We start from the raw sequence: 21,082 nt of genomic DNA, 5'->3' as shown, positions 1-21,082 counted from the left end.
TTACTGGCATTCATAAAATTCTGTCCATTAAGTCATATGCACAAGAAGATATCGCTACATCATAGTTTGTACCAACTGCTTCAATTGCATTTTCAGAGGTTAGCTAGTGGATAAGAATATTTTATGGATAATAAAATTCTTTGAAGGGAATAGCCTAAAAGCAAGAATCCAGAAGTTTTGAAGTTGTTAATGTCATTCATGTTCTATCATTAAACAGGAATTCTGTTCACATGCTTTCTTAACTAAGTCAAAAGCACTGAAAATTGTCTTATTTTACATGATTAAATGCTAGTAGTACTATAAATATTCAATATATACATATGTACATCTGTGTGTGTATATATAAAGCATGCATACACATGTGTATATGTCTACATGTAGTATATGTATACTAATATACATATATAAAGAATATATACATATGTATATAGTAATAATTGTACTATAACTATTTTATATATTCACACATATATATGCATGCATGCATTTATACATATAGGTGTCTGTGTGTATGCACATACATACACACCTTAGCAACCAGGTGACCACTGTACTGGAAAGACCAATGCTGCCTTCTTATAAGGATTAACAATCTTTGTCTCCCAATGAAGTGAGAGCAAATGGTCAAGGATTTTGAGGAAGATGTCATTAGCTAAATGAGAAGAAAATTCATTTTCTTCTTTTTGATTTCCCTTTGCCCAGGGAAGATTAGCATCAAAAGTTAATGAGGAGAAAGACAAGGACAACAGAAGACTGAGAAGAAATTGTTGTTGTGAGATAGGGTGTTAAGCACAGTTTCTTCTTGGCAAACTCATTTCTACTTCAGTAACTGAAAATTGCTTTCAAATCCTTTTAGATTTTTAATATCTGATATGTAATTTTAAAAAAGCATAGACATTCTTTTTTACTAGGTTACCTTTAATATGGTATCTTTGAAGATATTATGTGAAAAGGAATAATTTTTTTGAACCAAAAGTCAGTATATTGTTTAGCACAATCACTCTTGTTCAAAGATCTATTTATTCCTTTTCAACTCATTATGTATGGTACTGTATGAATCAGTTGTTATGAGATCATTAGATAAAATTCTTCTGATGAACTCCCCTAGAAGCAGAGGAACTCATAACAACCAGAGACCTTGAATGACTAAAGACTTAATATAAATCTCCTATTAACTGTTTAGACTATAAGCAAATCTCTTAATTTGTTTGTAGTTACTCATAAAATATAATGTGAATTATTAATAATATCTCAATTGCTTATTTTAGGATCCCCAGAGTATAATGAATATTACTTTTTGAAAGCTTTTTTTTAGTTTAATAGCTTATTAGTTACATGAAGTTAAATTATAGATACCAAAGATTAATCTGTTAGAAAATATTTAAGAGTTAATAGAATCTGTTGATACTAAAATAATAAAATGATCTGAATAGAAAACATTATATCATATATTATAATACTTCAAATATATTTGAAGTGGGGCAGCTAGGTGGTGCAGTGGATAGAGCACCAGCCCTGAAGTCAGGAGTACCTGAGTTCAAATTCGGCCTCAGACACTTAATAATTACCTAGCCGTGTGGCCTTGGGCAAGCCACTTAACCCCACTACCTTGCAAAAACCTAAAAGATTTCCAGATAGGAGTAACTACTTTTAAATATTGCCCAGGAAATTCCAAATTATGTTGTGTAGTAATAGCTATCTCTATACCTCCAATATTACCTTTCTCAAAAAGAGAAAGAAATAAAGACAGATCACAGAGGAAGTAAAAGAATTAGGGCAGAAGAAAAGGAATGGGTAATTAATACTGACTGGATTGAAAAATGAAAAATTGGTGAATTAAAAGTTAAGGAGTACATCCAGTCAACAATAACAGTTACCTTCCATTTGTTCTATTTGCCTATGATTCAGTTACTAGTTCCTATACATCAATATGATCACTGGAATCAGTATGGTAAGAATATATATATATATATAGATATAGATATATATATATAGATATAGATATATATGTGTGTGTGTGTGTATGTGTGTGTGTGTGTGTGTGTGTGTGTGTGTACACATGTGTGTAGGAAGTCATATTTTATCTCCTTTTCTTCCTTACAAGTCAGGGCATGGAGGTGGATTTTTTGAGTTTACTTTTTTTAATTAATCACAAGGTAAATAGAGCATGACTATGTATAGCTGAAGATGTGAGGATATAATGATGTCTAAGAATAACTTCATTTTAATTTTTGAAATTGTAGTTATGCAGCAGTCTATTGAATGTTACTGATTCTTTAAGACACATTTTGTGAATCTGGCAAAGTAAAACTTTGTTTTGTCTTTTTTTTTAATAAAGAAACTTATTGCTTCATAACACATTTTAAAGATATTTGCACCTTTATTTTAGCAAAATTATAAAATGTTAGCTCTGGCAGTCATTGAATATAAGTTTTGATTTTTGCAAATATTTAAATATTCTTGGTTTTAAGATAACATTGAAGTATAATGATTATATAAAATTAAATGTTTATACATATGTGTGTACGTTCTGCTCTTAGAATCACTAAATGGGAGGTCTTTATATGAACATATTTTGTTTCTGTCCTTGGTACTGGGGTAGGGAGACTACTTTTAAAATAATTCATGAATATACATATATATATATATGTGCATATATATATATATATGCATTACTTCTTCCAGGTACAAAATGAATAATGAAATCAAAAGAGAATTTTGATACTATAAACTTCATACAAAAATAGTAATGTAAAAATTTTTATCTCAAACAAATCTAGTTATTGTAGGTTTTAGTTATCAACTTGTCAGTCATTGGCAGGAGGAGATTGTGATATCTTCCATTAAAAGTAATTTATTTTTTTCTTCATCTATTTATTTGTCTCAACATATAAAAGACTAAAACATATTTGTATAAACTCAAATCATAATATAATCATTTTTAAAGTTAACTATAAACTTTGGTCAAATAAAATAACAACTAATGGGAAGGGCCCAAATGCTTTCCTCAATCAGTGTTCTTTTGAGTTAGTTTACTTTTGGTACGGGGGTCTTTTTTCCTAGTACAAAGACATGATATAATTAGTTTTATTTTTAATTGCTTTTACATAAATGTTTTTATAATCTTTTTCAAGGAAATATTTTCAGTTTTCTGTTTTGTTAAAATATCAGTACTAAAATTTTGCTTAGTCTATCTACCATGGATGATTTCTGGTTAATCATAATTACATAGTTTCTTGTTAAGGTAGATACTAAAATTCTAACTCTTTAGTAGAATGAGTATTCTTCTACGGCTATTATTTGATACACTTGACACATGTATATTTCATGAATTACATCTTTCATTTCAATGAATGAATGAATGATTGTGGAAGGAACCAGATGAGAATTCTTCCAAGTGTACTGTAGTTTAATATTTTAGACCTTGTTCAATAATAGGCAAATTTCTTAGAGTGATAATACTGATTAAAATCTTAAAGGTATAAATCATTAATCACTGCAAGATTTTGATATTAATAACTTCTTCAGAAGACACAAATGAATCATAATTATTAGTTTTAAGTTGAAATGTGCATGACATTTTCTATACAGCAGCTTGTATCAACCAGTTAAAATGTAGTAAGGAAGCTATGTATTGGTGGGGGAGGGGTAATTTTATATCATACACTAAAATTGTCTTTGTAATATTGCAAAGGATGAAGAATGCAGGCATCACTTATGCATTTTAGTGGAAGGGTTTTATGTTAAATTGATTTTTTTTCATGGTTTTCAAAAGGATCAGGAGAATATTCTTCTAGAATGAATAATACACAAATGGCAAGATACATCCTATTATAAAGTATGCCTTTTTAAAAATTTCACTTCCCAAGATATTTTAGTTTTATTCTTCCTACAACTTCCATTGTATGTGTATTGTGTATACTGTCTAGCTACATTGCCAACAAATCTTATTTCTCTACTTTATTGGTACAGAGGGAGGATCTATAATATTCCATACATGAGCAAATGTTCTTTCACATTTATCATAACTCCAGAAAGGAATAGGTAAGGAGATCATCCCAGAGTAAATTAGTTTCTTCAATCCATGATCCCCCAGAGGATATTCACCAGTTCCTTCTAGGAGTCTCCTGTCTTGAAGTATATACTTTTTTAAAAAAAAAATCACAAGCTCAGAGAAGAGTTGAAGAAATGTGTCCTCCTCCCTTCTTTGCAAAGGACACGATCTGTGGATGTAGAATATTTAACAAATTGCAGTATACAGTTGGTGTGAAGGTTGATTTCGTAGAAGTCCTTTTCTAAAATATGTTACAAGGGATGGTTCATGAAAGAGTTGGAATATATATATATATATATATATATATATATACATATATATATATTTGTAAATTACAGTGATATCAAAATAAAAGTCATACATAAAAATTAAGATTTTTAAATTATATTGGGAAAACTCTAAGCATGAACTCTAGAAATGATAAGTTATGTTATCTGTCATTCAAAAATCAGCAAAACTAATTTTGGTGAGGTTCACTTCCAAAGAGGTTACAATGTGATTAATTTCGATCAAAACAATATTTAAAGACCATCTACTAAGTCACAGAAATGTCATCTCAATCAGAGAGAAATACCCATAATAAAGAAACCATAGGTATATTTTTCAGTGCTGAATAACTTTTAAAGTCAAAGAGTTTTTTATGCTCATTCAAAAATTTCTATTCCTTCAATCTGTCTGTTTTGTTATTCAGTCCTCTTTAAAGAACAGAACAATTAATTTCCATTTTACAATAATTTCATTCATTTGGAGGCATTATTAGTTTACTTCCTCTTTTTTAGTATAAGTACTCTTTTTTCCTTCTGCCAACACATTGTGTTGACATGTCTATTGTGTATATCTATCTAGCTACAGACATTGAACTTAGAGTCAGAAGAACTAGCTTTGAATTCCAGCTGTTTACTTCCTTTTCAATCTTGAATAAATCATTTGGCTATAGTCACCTCAACTGTAAAATAAAGAATTTTTCAGTTCTCTACCTCTAAATCCTATGACTTATTTAATTTCCCCTGAATTGATGTTTTCATTATCTTTAATGACTGTAGATTTTCCACAGCCATTTTTTAATTTAATATTTATACTCATTTTGTACAAATCATGTTTTTTACATTAATAAAATATTCTTAAGAGTAAATGAAATACTCCCCCCCATAAATATAGACTTGCTTGAGCAATAAAGGGGAGAGAAAAAAATTAAAATTAAAAAAAAGTAATAGTAATAATTGTAGGTATGGCCAGGTGGCACAATGAACAGAGCACCAGCCCTGAAGCCATGAGCACCTGAGCCAACATCTGGCCCATACACCCAAAAATCACCCAGCTGTGTGACATGCAAGCCACCCAAACCCCACTGCCCTGCAAAAACCAAAAAAAAAAAAAGAAAAGAAAAAAAAGACCCAAATTGAAATAAAATAATAATAATAGTAGGGGTGGCTGGGTGGTGGACAGAGCATTGGCCCTTGAGCCAGGAACACCCAGGTCCAAATCCGGCCTCAGACACCCAACGATCACCCTGCTATGTGACCCCAGGCAGGCCACCCTGCCCCATTTACCCTGCACCCCCCAAAAAAATAATAATAATAAAAAATGTGTTTGAGTCTTTGTTCCAACACCGACAACTCTGTTGTGGGTGGATCACATTCTTTATGATAAGTCCATGGCAAAAGTTACTTCCACATTTTTCCACCATTGCCATTGCTGATCGCAATTCCCTCCTTTATTTCTCCACTACCATATACTATATTTTCTCTCTCTTTTCACTCTGACGCTGCGGTAGGGTAGCTGAGTGGTACAGCAGACAGATCCCCAGCTCTGGGGTCAAGAGGCCCTGAGCCCCCATACCACCCCTTAGGCCCAGCATCCACCTGGCCCTATGGTCCTGGGCAGGCCATCCAATCCCAGCCCCTTGCAAGAAGTAAAAAAGAAAATGTGTTATATCTGACCACTCTCCCCCCATGGTCCATCCTCTCCTCCATCACTCACATCACCCCCTTCCCCCTGTCCCCCTCCCTCTCCTTCTTACTCCAGATGTCTATACCCCATTGAGTATATATGCTGTTTCCTCTCCTAGCCACCTCTGATGAGAGCGAAACTTCCCTCATTCCCCCTTGCCTTCCTCCCTTCCATATCATTGAAATGGCTCATAGTAATAAAGAAAAATCTTATTATATGAAATATCTTGACCTATTCCCCCTCTCCTTTTTCTTTCTCCCATTACATTTCCCTTTTTTCTATTGACTCCATTTTTACACCCTATTTTATCTTCAAATTCAGCTTTCTCCTGTGCTTCAACTATAAAAGCTCCCTCTACCTGCCCTATTAAATGAAAAGGTTCATATGAGTATTATCAGTGTCACTTTTCTAATGCAGGAATACATGCAGTTCATCATCAAGTCCCTCATATTTTCCCCTTCTCCTCCAATCTCTATGCTTCACCCGAGTCCTGTATCTAAAGATCAAACCTTCTGTTCAGCTCTGGCCATTCCAAAAGGAACATTTGAAATTCCCCTGGTTCATTGAAAGTCCATCTTTTTCCCTGGAAGAGGACATTCAGCCTTGCTGGGTAGTTGATTCTTGGTTGCATTCTAAGCTCTTTTGCCTTCCGGTATATTTGTATTCCAAGCCCTACAAGCTTCCAATGTAGTTGCTGCTAAGTCCTGTGTGATACTGACTGCAGCTCCATATTTGAACTGTGTCCTTCTAGCTGCTTGTAATATTTTCTCTTTGACTTGGGAGTTCTGGAATTTGGCTATAATATTCCTAGGGGCTGGTTTTTTGGGATCTCTTTCTCAGGGGGATCGGTGGATTCTCTCCATTTCTATTTTGCCCTCTGCTTCTGGAATATCAGAGCAATTTTCCTGTAGTAATTCTTTGAAAATGATGTCAAGGCTCTTTTCCTGATCATGACTTCCAGGTATTCCAATAATTTTTAAATTATCTTTCCTAAGTCTGTTTTCCATATCAGTTGTTTTTTCAATGAGATATTTAACATTTTCTTCTAATTTTTCATTTTTTTGGTTTTGAAGTATTGATTCCTGATTTCTGGTAAATTCATCAATCTCCCTGAATTCTATTCTTTGTCTGAAGGATTTGTTCTCCTCAGAGAATTTTCTTATCTCTTTTTTCATCTGGCCTTTTTTGCTTATTAAAGCATTCTCTCCTCAATAACTTTTTTAACTGTTTTATCCATTTGACCTAAGCTGGTTTTTAGCATGCTATTTTCTTCAGCATTTTTTTGGATTTCCTTGACTAGACTGTTGACTTAATTTTCATGTTTTTCCTGCATCTCTCTCCTTTCTTTATCCAGTTTTTCTTCTAACTCCTTTATTTGATTTTCAAAGTCTTTTTTGAGCTCTGTCATAGCCTGAGCCCAATTTCTGTTTTTCTTGGAGTCTTTAAGAAGCAGGAGCTTGTGCTTCCTCATCTTCAGACTGAGTATTTTGATCCTTCTTGGGCTCATATACAAAATATTTCTCAATAGTGTTCCTCTTTTTTCTCTGCTTGTTCATTTTCCCAGCCTAAGCCTGTTTTGGGGGATGTTTCCTGAGCTTTTGGGACCCTCCCACAAGGGTCTCAGTGTGTGAGGCTCTGTCCTCTCTCCTGGTCTGTGAATGATCGTATGCGCCCCCCTCTGCCACGGGGCTGAGGTGGGGGGGGGGCCTGCTGTTCTATGGGGGGGCCTAGACTGCTATCAGGATCTGAATGTGGTCAGAGCCCCAGAGTCCTGTTCCAGGGACAGAGCTTGGCAGTCTCTCTCTCTTCACTCCCCTCCCTCAGTTCAATGGGCTCATGCCCTGGGGGCTCCTGCTTACTGGCTCGGCCTGCTTCTGTTCCTGGATCTCAGCGGGCCATGCTGCTCTTTGTGTGGCCCTGAGGGCTGGGTTTCACGTGCTCGCTCTGGAAGAGGTTTTCCCCCCTTTCCCCAATTTGTGCCTGGTGCTCCCCGGGGTGTAGCTCAGGAAACTCCTCCGCTGCTGTGAGCCACAGCTCCCAGCACCCTGGGGCTGCCTCTGAGATGTTGAGGTTCTTTGGCTCTGGTGGGCCACCCCTCTGGCGGGCTGCCTCTCCAACCCCGGGAAGCAGAGCCTTTCTGCTCTTTTCCAGGTAGGAGAACTGCCTCACTGGGTCCCTCTGTGGGTTCTGTCTCTTGAAAATTTAGTTAGAGTCCTTAGCTTATGAGTTTTATGAGAAAGCCTGTCACCATCTTGGCTCCACCCCTTCCACAGCCATTTTAATGGTGACCTTGACTGTAGATCACAACTAATTCTGTGTGAAAAGGAAAATAATTATTTTCCCTTCCCTGCACAGATAGTTTACTTTGAACTCTTAGTTTTTAGTTCTTTAGTTTTACTTGGTAGTGCAGAAAAAGAATATTAACTCATTTCCAACTTGTGGTCTGCTATGACACCACATAGACTTTTTCTGCCATTGTACCTAGTTGTTCTTTTTCTTCTTGTACTTGTGTAGGCCTGTCCAAAGCAAACCTTTAGCAGTTTCATCTTCTCTGAATATTAACAGCAACGAATAAGTCAAGTAGAGCATTAGACCAAGTATTGTAGAACATTTTCTGCAGAATTCACATGAGCATTCTAACCTTTGTATAACCAGAGATATTAAAACTGAATTAAATACATTAATAACTCAAGGAAATATACTACATGTATTTTTTTCCTATAAGAGACCAAGTATAACCTTGTATAAATTAAATTCATACTGTTCTTCCAAAGACAGGAATAAGTGAAAGACCTTAAAGGAAATCTCTGTACTAACACTTAGGATAGGGTATGAACAGAAAACAGAAAAAAAAAATTAATCCATGAAGAAAGTCAATAAACACAGAATATAGAAAAAGTAGAGGAAAATAAATTTTGAATCACATATATTTTACTTTTTCCTTAGAAAATAGATAGAGATTTTCTGAAAAGAAATTAGAATTTCATGCTTCATGGAAAGATAAGATGACCTACAGGTAGGTTCAGGGAAACATATTACTTGCCCAAATTAAAAAAGATACCTAGTTGTTTTCATAGCTCCTGCTGGTCAGTATGACCATGAACATGAGAACTTGGATGTAACCACTATGTGTTCTGTCTTTCTGATACTTAAAATATGGCAAAGAACCCCCTCAAAACTTCACAAATCTACTTCCCACTATCAGGTATTAGTGATTCATTAATCTGTCAAAATTTTTAAAATGATACAAAGTGATTCTTTGTAACACATGGTGCTTTTGTTGCATCTTTTAACTGAAGATTAATATTTTGGAAAAGAAAGATTTACCAACAAATTATATTATTTGACAATCCTCTAGTTATTAATATCATGTGAAGGAGGAAATAACACATATGTTTAAAAATGGTATTTGACTCCATCGTGGAAAATGTCTAGGACAGAGTTGAAATTGAAGAGAGAGATCCTAGAGATGATGAAATCTATAAGATCCCATTTGTCCATGACTAGGTATGAATGACCACCAATCCTTCCTGAAACATGACAAAGACTCCTTTTGGAGAATCCCTAGAAGCAGAATGACTTCTTTATGGAGATTTCAACTCAAAAACCTAAAAAAATAATTTTCAGCTCATAACAATTAAACCTGTTTGAAAACAGAATCAGTTTCTTCATTAGGTTTCAAGTTTTTAATAAGATTTTGGAGTGAAGGCAGAGTTAGTTGAGATGTTTGGAAAAAATGTAGGTCACTCAGATCTAGAGGTTACTTCTGTTTTGAGAAAAATTTTGATGACTTCCAGAGTCTCTTTGAACTCTGAGGTACTGTTTATGGCTCTATAAGCTTAGATCTTGGCCTATGTTATATTTTACTAAATTACTAATACAATACAATAACATATTTTCTATGAGTTAGCATATTCAAAGTAATTTTAACCAGACCGTTAAACCTATAACCATTTAAATAAATAGATGATACCTGGAATTACTAAAAATAAATTTGTTTCAAATAGTCTCCAAAAGAAATTCCCTGTCATTGTGACCAAAATAATTACCTCTCCATTTGCTAAATTGGTTTTCTTCTATGAATACATATTTTTAAAGCTAGTCAGTATCTATTCACCCATCATAATCACATTACTAGTTGGGGGCTACCAAGGGGAAAATCCTTTTGATGGAACCATACTGACTCAATCATACTGACCAATTCCACAAACTTTCATAAACCCTCCCTTACAGCACATTCTAGCATTTTGTTGGGAAAAGAAATAAGCCTCATTTAGTTCCTTTTCTTAATATCTCAAAGCTAGAAGAGCAGTTTAGTAATCAAACCTCTCAGTTCTGGACCTGGGGACTTGAAATCAACTTGAATATGCAGGTGTTTTCTTATTCTTTCCTTGCTTATCTTGGATTTCAGCCCTCAAGTAACCATTTCTCTTTTGTCTGACTGGATTATCCAACAGATATCAAGGAACCAGGCTTTCTATAGATTCTATTTCATGTTGGTTAAAGCTCTAATGCTCCTTGAAACCTGCCTCCTTTTTTTCCTTTCTTTTAAAAGGATACTAAGGGAGAAAGAGACTTTTATCTGGAGTAAGGACCTGAGTTCAATCTCTAGCTCTGCTACTTTATATAGTATTACACAAGGAATTTAATGTTTATGACCTCAGTTTCCATATTTGTAAAATCAAAGAGTTGAACTAGAAAATCTCTAATGTCTCTTCTAGCCATTGTGCCTCTTTGCTCAGAGTTTCCCTGATTTTTTTAATTACATAATTCTTGAATTTTTTTTCCTCCATATATTTTCCTCTTTTGGGTGCATAGGATCAATTATTAAATATTTGCTGATTACCTACCATGTTGGCTATCTTTTGATTCTCTCTTTTTGTTTCCTCAGCATTTAGAGTACTGCTGAAGTACCTTCAAGACTTATCAAATAGTAGATGCTTAATAAATGCTCACTGACTGAATACTTAATTGTCTAATTAGTTAAGTGCATTTTGTCAATTTTAGACATTTCTTTTCCTTACTTGGGTCTATTGAGCAAATTACATCAAATCTCCTGACCTAAAACAGCATTTTTAGAACTGGAAAGGCTCTCTTATAACATTGGTACTTATTGTAGGGTCTAGGGACCACCTTCCCTAAGAGAACCATGGATAGATTTTAAAGGGTTGAATCTGGATGGGAAAAATTACATTTTTATTTTTATTAATATTCAATTGAAAATAACATTTCTTTCCATTTTTAAAGTAGGCAGCCAACATTAATCTGATAAGGGACCTTTAAGTGTTATCATATTTACATAGGATTCTGAGACACAAAGAAAAGGTGGAGAAACAAGTTATAGAATTTTATAGATGAGGAAACTGGTAACTTAAAAGTTTCACTCTCTTAAGAGGTTCAAAACTTTGGGCTTATACATTTATATGTGTTTATTTTCTGACAACTTGCCTCCTTTATCATAAAAGAAAATATACTATAAATTTCTTTTGTCTGTTTTTTGTCTATTTTTCTATATGTTCCCACAAACTACCTGATTCTTGATATCATACTGTTCCATATGCCTAGAATAGCCTCCCACATTCTAAATATTGATTCACTTTCCTCCTTTTACCAACATTTTACTCATAATCTACTTCATGTCCTTTTCAGACAAGCAAAAGGAATTTTGTTATTTCTAATGGAACCCAAGGGAATTAGAACTTTTCCTTCTCTGTTGTCTCCAGATCTATCTAAAAACAGCAGAAATTCAGTATAGAGAAAACGGATAAAAAAATTAGTGATGAATTATACTATCATTTTAGTTTGTTCAAATGAGTTTTTTAAATAGCTTTGCCAACCATAAAGTATTATGTCATTCTTTCATGAGTTAGTAAGGTATTAGAGTTATTACCACACTTTTAAAAGCAACCAGTTCTTCAATTTTAGTAAACTATATATGCACAATTAAATTAAAGTGAAATACTGCCAATCTTAAGAAGATATGACACACTAGATATCACAAGAGATGTGTTGATTTTTCCTAATGGAAAAGACTGTGATGAATGTTCACCTTCACTATCTGGTTCATAAACAATAACACAATTTTTGTGAGTTTAAAGTTATACAAGTTTTAAGGCTTTGCTAGATAGGCTATGGGGAAAAGGAGCAAATGAGTATATTTAAATGGAACACAAAGGCGTTAAAGTTGTCCAAAAAAAAGGGGGCTCCAAAATTATGTTAATATGGCAGTAAAACTGTTAGCAAACTGAAACTAGCAAACATAGGTCTATTAACAATATTCTTACCTCTTAAGGGATTACCAAGAATATTTAGAAATTTTCTCTCCCTTGACTCCAATATGAAGCATTTAATGGAACTGTTTTGTTCCTTTCTTTGTTTTTAATTCTGAAAAATGTTTGAAGTTCTATTTAGTTCTGGCTGCTCTGGGGAACTCAAAGTGGTCTTCAAGAACTGAAGTTGATGTTTTTCTCAGATCATTAAAAATACATTTTAATATCTTCCTATTAAAAATCTACCTCCAAATAATGAATTTGTACTTGTTTATAGTATAATCTTAACAATTACAATTTAGTTGTCTCATGTTTTCCTTCCTTTAGTATTTTAAATAATAATAAAAATTATAAATACCTGATATTTATATAGAACTTACTACGCATCAGATAGTATGCTAAGGACTTTGCAATTATTATTTCATGTGATCTTTGCAACAAACCCTGAGAAAGATAAGTCCTGTTATTAATGATATTGTAAAGAAGAGAACCAGACAAATGGGACAAGAGTTAGAGGTCACATTTATACACAAATCTTACTTCTTACAGCTCCTCCTGACTACTACTCTGTATCCACTAGGTCATCAAGCTGTTTTAAAGTATTTGACTTTATATTTCTGCATATTTATTATCACTTAACAAACTATACTTCTTAACATCGATAAATTTCTAGCTAATGTATTTCTGTTCTTTGGTCCTAATTGTTGTTTCTGTTTTATTTTAAGATATTTAGCTATTATAGTGGTTCAAGGAAGATTATAGAGAACTACTAAATCAGGTTGCAATTTAATGCTTTGAAATACTCAAATTCCTTGATTTTCTTAGAATTAAATAACCATTCTCAGTAAAGATCTTTTCAGTAAGGCAATGTGTAGAGGAAAGATTATATTAACTTTCATATCAAATAACATCTATCTGCATAAATTGTTCACTTAAATCAGCTGAGAAAAGAACATAAAGAATTCTGTATTTCCTATAGTTCTACATACTTTTCTTAGGACTCTACCCTGAAGTAATGATGCTTGTAATAACCAAACCAATGGCATGGGTGACTTTCTTTAGTCTTTTTAATCTGCTATTCCTTTCCCCCTTTATTTCTTACATGAGTAAACTTGTAAAACATTTTGACATTAAATCATTTTGCATAAGAAGATTTAAATAAAAATGAAAAAAGAAATTAAAAAATAGCATGCTCCATTTCATATTCAGACAGCATCAGTTCTTTCTATAGAGGTGGATAATGTTCTTCATTATGAGTCCTTTGGTATTTTCTTGGATCATTGTTGAGAATAGCTAAATCATTCACAAATTTTCATTGTACAATATTTCTGTTACTATAAATAACATTCTCCTAGTTCTGTTCACTTCTTTGCATCTGTTCATGGAAGTCTTTCCAAGTTATTCTGAAATCATCCTGCTTTCTTATGGCACAATAATATTCCATTACAATCAATATGTCACAGCTTTTTTAGGACCATTTCCCAGTTGATGGGCTTCCTTTTGATTTCCAATTCTTAGTCACCACAAAAAGAGCTGCTAGAAATATATTTTTAACCAATATGTCTTTTTCCCTTTTTTAAGGATGTCTTGGGATATATACCTCACAGAGATACTGTAGGAGCTAAGTGTATAAGTGTATGCCCAGTTTTATAGGTTTTTGAACATAGTTCCAAATTTCTCTCCAGAATGGGTGGAATCAGTTCATAACTCCTAACAGTAACTTAGTATCACAATTTTCCCATATCCCCTCCAACACATATCATTTTTCTTTTTTGTCATATAAAGAAATCTGATAAATGTGAGGGGGTACCTCTACCTCATGCCCTTCTCTATTTTAGTGATTTTGAGCATTTTTTTCATATTGACCATAGATAGGTTTGATTTCTTTATCTGAAAACTGCTTGTTCATATTCTTTAACTATCATTGGAAAATGACTTGTATTTTATAAATTAGACTCAGTTCTCTATATATAGTTGAGAAAGTAGATCTGTATTTTTGCTGCAAAAATTAGCCAGCTTTCTGCTATTTTAGTTGCAATGGTTTTGTTTCTGAAAAAAAACATTTTTTAATTTATATAATCAAAATTATCTATTTTACATTTTCTAATGCTCTCTATATTTTCTTTGGTCCAAAATTCTTACCTTATCCATAGATCTAAGAAGTAAACTATTCCATGCTCTCCTAATTTGAGGCTGGTGAGTTTTCAAACATCAATGTATTATTAATTGTAGTTATCTAGAATTGCCCATATCATAATAACTGAATTTTATTCTTAACTCTTTGAATAAAGTAGTAGCTTTTTGAAAGCATTACTATTGTTTATCTTTTACAGGCAAATCTTGCTTAGGGATATTTTCCATTTCTCCCAGTTGGAGCTCAATAGTCCACTCACGTCATCATCTATCTGTACTGGACAGACACTGGGATGTAAAATCATGATGTTTTTTCTTCTTTCAGAGTGGAAATGGTTTCTATGACATCCTGATTACCAAATGCATAAGTGTGTTATGCTATTTGCAGAGCATTCCTTTTTAAAGTATAGTAAGACCCTTTCCCTGATTCCAACACTATAGTTGACCTTTATTAATTGAATTATCAAATGAATTCATATATATATATATACATATATATATTTTGGGGGGACATAAAGCTTTTTAGAAACATTTAGTAGAATCCTCATCACCTTAGAACCTTAAATTGCCCAAGTCTTCCTGTTGTTGTTGTTATTATGTCAGTTATGTCTGATTCTTCATGACTTCACTTGGATTTTTTTTTTTGGCAATGATACTGGAGTGATTTGCCATTTCCTTCTCTAGCTCAGGAAACTGAGTTAAATGACTTGCTTAGGGTCACACAGCCAGTAAATGTCTGAGGCCAGATTTGAACTCATCAAAATGAGTATTCCTGATTCCAGGTCTGGTGATCTAACCACTGTACCACCTACCTATTCTTATTTAGTATTGAAATATAGACCTGAAGGAACCTAGCTTATTCCCCTCATTTTTTAATCAAGACAACTGAGATCCAAAGAGATAACAGGACATATATATATATATATATATATATATATATATATATATATATATTCTAAATTCAAAATCTCTGTTTTCATTATCCCTTTCTGAAATCTCAATTCTTTGTCTTCATCCTCCATTTCCCTTCCCAATTCAGATGTAATTGGGAGTTACAACATAAGAACATTCTTAAATATTCATTTAATTAAACTATAAAATGTGATTCCACTATATCCCTTGTCCCTTTATCAATTATTTCTTTCATATTTCTGTCTTTTAAGAAGAATTCTAAACTGAAATCAAGTAACATCAATCAATAAGTAGTTATTAAGCACCTTCTATATAAGAAGAAATTACTGAAAACCTGCCATTCTGTCTTGCATCATCCTAAAAATCACTCCTTTTCCAAGTTATATTCTCATCACAGCTTCTTAGTGTTCTATACTGGGTTGGGTTTTTTGTTGGGTTGGGGGGGGGCAAGTGGGGAGGGAACCAGCTAACCTAGGAGGAGTGAACAGTCCCTCCATATCTTCAACTAGCTACCAGAAAGAACTTGCTTCCTTTCTTTTTCTAATGACTAGGAAGAAATTAGGCAGACTACTAAATGTAGGTTTTTAAATTCTCCTCTCAATTCCAACTAACTTGGAATCTAAGGTACTTTTCCAAAGATATTCTGTCAAATGTGATTATCTTTGTGGGGGGAGAAAGTTGTTTGTTTGTTTTTAATGTTTTTCTAAGTGTAATGTTTTCAATAAACTTCAAAATAATAGAAGAAAATGTGACATTTGTTCCCAACCCTCTTATAGAAACCGGTTTCCAGGATTATAGCTGTTTGACTCTCTATCATGTCAATGAATAAAACAAATTAATAGAAATAATGCTACCTATTTTTTTTAAAAATGGATCAAGTGAAATAATTTGGAAAAGCTAATAGTTAAGCTAGAATTTGAGGATTTTTCAAATACATCATTGCACTTAGGTAAAATGTTTGGGGACAGCTTTCAAGTAGATAGCTTCATGAAATCCTATATATTACATCTGAAGTTTATAGGCTCATTTGGCATATAAATATAGTAGCTGTTACATACAAGTAGCATTGCATGGTCATTTCTATATTAGTTTTATAGAAGAGTAAAAGATTTCTTTTATTGACTCTTTCTCCCATATATCAAAATGTAGCCTTGGGTGTTATGAGTATCAGTTTCTAAGGATTTAACATTAGGCTTATTTGGAAGTAGATATGGAAGAACTACATGAATTTAAAAGCAGCAAGGGGGACAAAAATGATTCAGTATTTAAATTTAGGATATTGTTTAGGTTTGCTTAATAATTTTTTTCAATCATATAAGTGCTTAAAGAGGGTTTGAGGCATAATGGCTAAAAGGCTAGCCTCAGAATTAGGAAGATGTGGGTTTGAGTCCTATCTCTGGCACATCCTGAACTGTGTGACTCTGAATAAGTTATTTAACCTCACCATGCCCCTTGAAACAATTTCACTGCAAGTTGAAGAGCAGCTACAATCTGCACTGGTAGATGGGATTTTCCATTAGGGCAAAACCCATTCTAATGAATAACAAATATCTGATTTCATCCTCCTTCCCTGCCCCAAAGAAAAGTGAATACTTAATTTTAAAAATGAAGCTCATGGTTTGAACTAGAGAGAACAATTTCAATTGTAGCTTTGCTTTCCATTGTTTCTTTTGTGTTTCATATAGAATGTCTGTTGTAGCCTTTGGTCCTCTGTGGTAAATGTCCTTTGTATTGCCTGATAACAGACCCTATTGGGATAACTTGGTTAATTAAATCAAAGATTCATTGTTGTTGCTGTTTCCTTGAGTTTAAATCCTAAAAATGTTTATGGTGATACACCTTTGATGTCATTTTTGCTAATCTTATTAAAGGGGGAAAACATGGAGTCTTGAATGCTATACCTCAATTTTATTGTGATGATTTTGCTGGTTACCAGGTGGGGTGGCAGTTGAAAAATTTGGTGAATGCTCTACGAGAGGACCCGAGTGGTGTTATCTTAACTTTGAAAAAGCGACCTCAGAGCATGCTTACCTCAGCACCAGCTTTACTGAAAAATATGAGATGGAAGCCCCTTGCTCTGCAGGTAATGAAGCTTAATCATAAGTCATACACCATCATTGTAGCCATAGATTACCGCAGTGATGCTTCTTTATTATTGTGCCTCATCTCAGCAGCACATGGATTAACTTTGTATGCTTTGGAAAATTTGTTTGTGAAATGATTGCTTCATAGCTTGCCCTGCTAGGTTCAATTGTGGTCAAATTTGATAGGATTATTACAATTAATTTCTAATCTATGGATGAGCTTTCCCCTCTCCCCTTCCAACTCTTCACCAATTGGTTCATAGGCATTTGAAGCACTATCCAGAGAACCACAGATAAAAAATAAGAATATGTGGTTTTCTTTTATGTAATGACACTTGTACATGCTACACATGCATACTTTAGACACAATTAAATCATAGAATTATTTTGGAATGTTATAAAGAAAAATTTATAATATCATAAAGAAAATTATTTGTACTTTAGTTCATAAAATATACCCAATTAAAGTTTGAATTGACCCCTTCATTATATAATATAAATAATAATAATAATAATAATGATAATGATAATGATAATTAGATGAAACTAGTATGCCAAGAATTTGGAAATCATTGTATTAGAATTTCAGTGTTTTATTTCATTAGGAACTATCATCATGATATATTAATCTGGACATTGTTAATATTATAGTCATTAAGAAACAGATATCTAGAGGGTGATAAAAAGTAAGCCATTGATTGATGAAAGATGAAAAAAATGTCCCCATTATGATAAAGACATAATCTTTAATCATATTATAAGAGGACTTCTTTTTTCTTTAATGAAATCTCCATTTCCAAAAGACTGTCATACTGTCTGAAGAAAGATTAGATTGGGGGGAGGGGAATGAAGTGGCCATAGAACACTGTGCATTGTCCAGGTTAAAAAAAAAAGAAAAGTAAGTTATAAAAATATCATTGCTGTCACTGTTGCTTAAAATATTAATAAGTTTTATAATTGTCACTAATACCTGTCATAAATTACTTTTCTAATAGCTAAGCTTTCCACCATCTTTCAACGTGAGCAGCTTTTTACATTTTATGATTTGTGCTGTTCATTGGACCAAAATTTAGCATTATAGTTGGATCAAATGAGTAAATCATCAAATTATTTCTACAATAAGTTCTTTGAATTTCTAGATCTCTTTTTCCCTGAAAGAATATATATGTAGACTATCTATTAATCAATAATAACTAATGTATACATTATTTTTAATGTTTAACTAAGGATGTCTAGCCTACAAGATGAAAAATTTGGATGATTCACTGAACCAAATTATGGCATGTCAGAACTGGGCATTAGATGCTCTCCCATCATTTCATGGCATTCTATTTACTCACTGCATCATAAGCTGCTTTGTTCTTCCACTCTATTGTTTCTCATTGACATAGTTTACACTGAAGATCCTTCATCAGGGTCTAAAGGGTTGGGGTCATAGTTGATATAAAAATGAAGGCCATTTTTTTTCAGAGATAACCTTCATTTTTTCATTAATTTGCAATGATATTGAATAACTTTTTTAACCCCCATCTCTCATTTCAAACACCAAACAATAAGTTACATGTTTTGTGCACCATTATTCCAAAAGAATATCTTGACTAAAGATATTAATGATTTTTCCCCCCTACTTTTAGAATGTGGCTACAAAAACAAAATGAAGTGGAGAATTAAGGTAACTACAGTATCCAAATAAGAATCACTTTTAACTGAACTAAATAATTGAGGGAAGAATATCTTCTTCAATTTAATAATGACTTAAATACCCCACTTTCCCAAGTACAGTTTGTAGATGTGTTGTGAAAGCAGGAAAATGAAAACTTTGATAGAAAACAGCTTCAACCTAGTCTTCATGCAAGAATTACCATAGAATAAGCCTAAAACATTTTAAACATCAAGGAATTTATACTGTTATTTTCAGGGTTATATTTTTCACATGACTCTAACAGGTCCAGATGGCACTGAAATTCTAGACTATGTTCACATGTCATATATAGATATTTTCTGTTGTGGAAAATAAGATTCAGAGAAGTTATTATTCAAGCCTTTCTGTAATGTGTGAATCTTTATACTCATTAAGTATAATGAAAAATCAGTGTTGTTAAGGATGCTCTTATAAAGAAGCTGATACTGTGGGATTTAAAGAGTAAGGAAAAGTCTCTGTTACATCAGAAATGCTTCCCCAGTGTCTATGACAGAATTATCAGATTCGTCCATGAGGTTAGGTTTTGATTGTTACAATGAAAGAGAGGTAGATGCTATGAGCTCAGATCTGGGCACAGATAGTATTTGTGTGAAACTGGACAAGTAACAAAGTCCTTGGATCTCAGTTCCCTCTAGTAAAATAGATGGTCTCTGAATTCTTTTCCAGCTTTAAATCAATCAAAAGAATAAATATTTATAAAGTGCCAACACTTTAATAAAGACTGGAGGTACAAAAAGAGGCAAAAAACAGCTCATACTCTCAAGGAGCTTACAGTTTAATGGGGGGAGACAATATGCAAACAAATATATACAAAATAAACGAAATACTACTAATATCATTCTCAAGATATTTGCTTATGATGCTAATACATAAAACATAGACATTTGGAATTCTCATTTAATCACTTAGAATTGTTAGAGTTCAGAGTTCAGAATAGAGAAATTATCTTTACAATCTTTTTGTTTCATTCTTATTCTATCATTATAGATTATCACTAGAAACCCTTATGACCATAAAAAATTGGGGAGAGAACAAAACAAATTTCTCAACATTATTTCTTTGGGTTTTGTTTTTTTGATTTGAGAATTTCAGGTGTAGTAAACCCCCTCACTCTGACTTGTTTACACTCTAATAGAAGAGACAATATGAAACCAAATACATAAAAACAAACTTTATAAAAGATTAATAGTGAATAATTGATGGGGAAAGGTTCTGCAATTAAGAAAAGAGAGATTTCCTGTGTACAGGATGGTACAAAAATTAGACATGAAAAAATTAAGGTTTTTTTAATGACCAAAACTACTTAATCCTTTTGACTTTTAAATTACATAATGCCTTCCTGTGCTTATTTTTCAATAGCTACCCAAAAAATGGTGATTATAAGTTTGGATAATTCATGAATAGGTGTTACTATGTGTGTTCAAATGATCCTTTAAATATATTTTATGATTGAGAAATAATTATTTAAATTTTAAGGAGAAATTGTATTGCAAATTCAAATAAATAACACAAATGAAGATTATTCCATTTATTTTTAGTTAAAAATTTAAATTCAAATTGTGCTAAGCAAGATTAAAACTTCAATAAAAGTTTTGGTTTTTTCCTAAGTTTTTTGAAAATATGGAAAATAGTAATGATTTCCTTTAGCAATAAGTCAGTGATGGACTTTGATTTGAGTTCTCTTTGACTCTCCTATCATGAAGTGGGATGGCTAATTAGTAGGAGTAAACCATTCAACCTCCCTAGCACTCATCCCTTAGATCAAATTCTCATTTGTGCATTTTTTCAAAATTAGAAAAACCTGAAATACATGTCCTTGTTTTCTCAAAAAGATACTTTTTAAGAAGGAAAAGCTCCAGGTCTTCAAACAGCTCCTGATGCCATACCAACACCCCTCCTTTTTTTCTAGCAATCTTCTAATGATGCATTAAGCAGGCAAAACTTCTTTGTTATGAGTTTGTCATTGTTAGAGGTCTAT

General features: G+C 33.0%; 1 protein-coding gene across 6 annotated transcripts in view; it reads left to right on the top strand.

The window, feature by feature from the left end:
* The window catches only part of CNKSR2 (connector enhancer of kinase suppressor of Ras 2), a 338,317-nt gene that overhangs the window by 161,079 nt on the left and 156,156 nt on the right, over positions 1 to 21,082 (top strand). For 4 of the 6 annotated variants that reach the window (XM_074214259.1, XM_074214258.1, XM_074214257.1 and 1 more), the window contains exon 9: positions 17,255 to 17,401. The exons of the other annotated variants lie outside the window; for them this stretch is intronic. In XM_074214259.1, the coding sequence (XP_074070360.1) occupies positions 17,255 to 17,401 (147 nt within the window). The remainder of the gene's footprint in view (positions 1 to 17,254; positions 17,402 to 21,082) is intronic. 6 annotated transcript variants of the gene reach the window in all.

This window comes from Macrotis lagotis, chromosome 1, assembly GCF_037893015.1.
Source record: "Macrotis lagotis isolate mMagLag1 chromosome 1, bilby.v1.9.chrom.fasta, whole genome shotgun sequence".
In the NCBI taxonomy this organism is placed as follows: Eukaryota; Metazoa; Chordata; class Mammalia; order Peramelemorphia; family Peramelidae; genus Macrotis; species Macrotis lagotis.
This window is presented reverse-complemented; position numbering and strand designations above follow the sequence as displayed.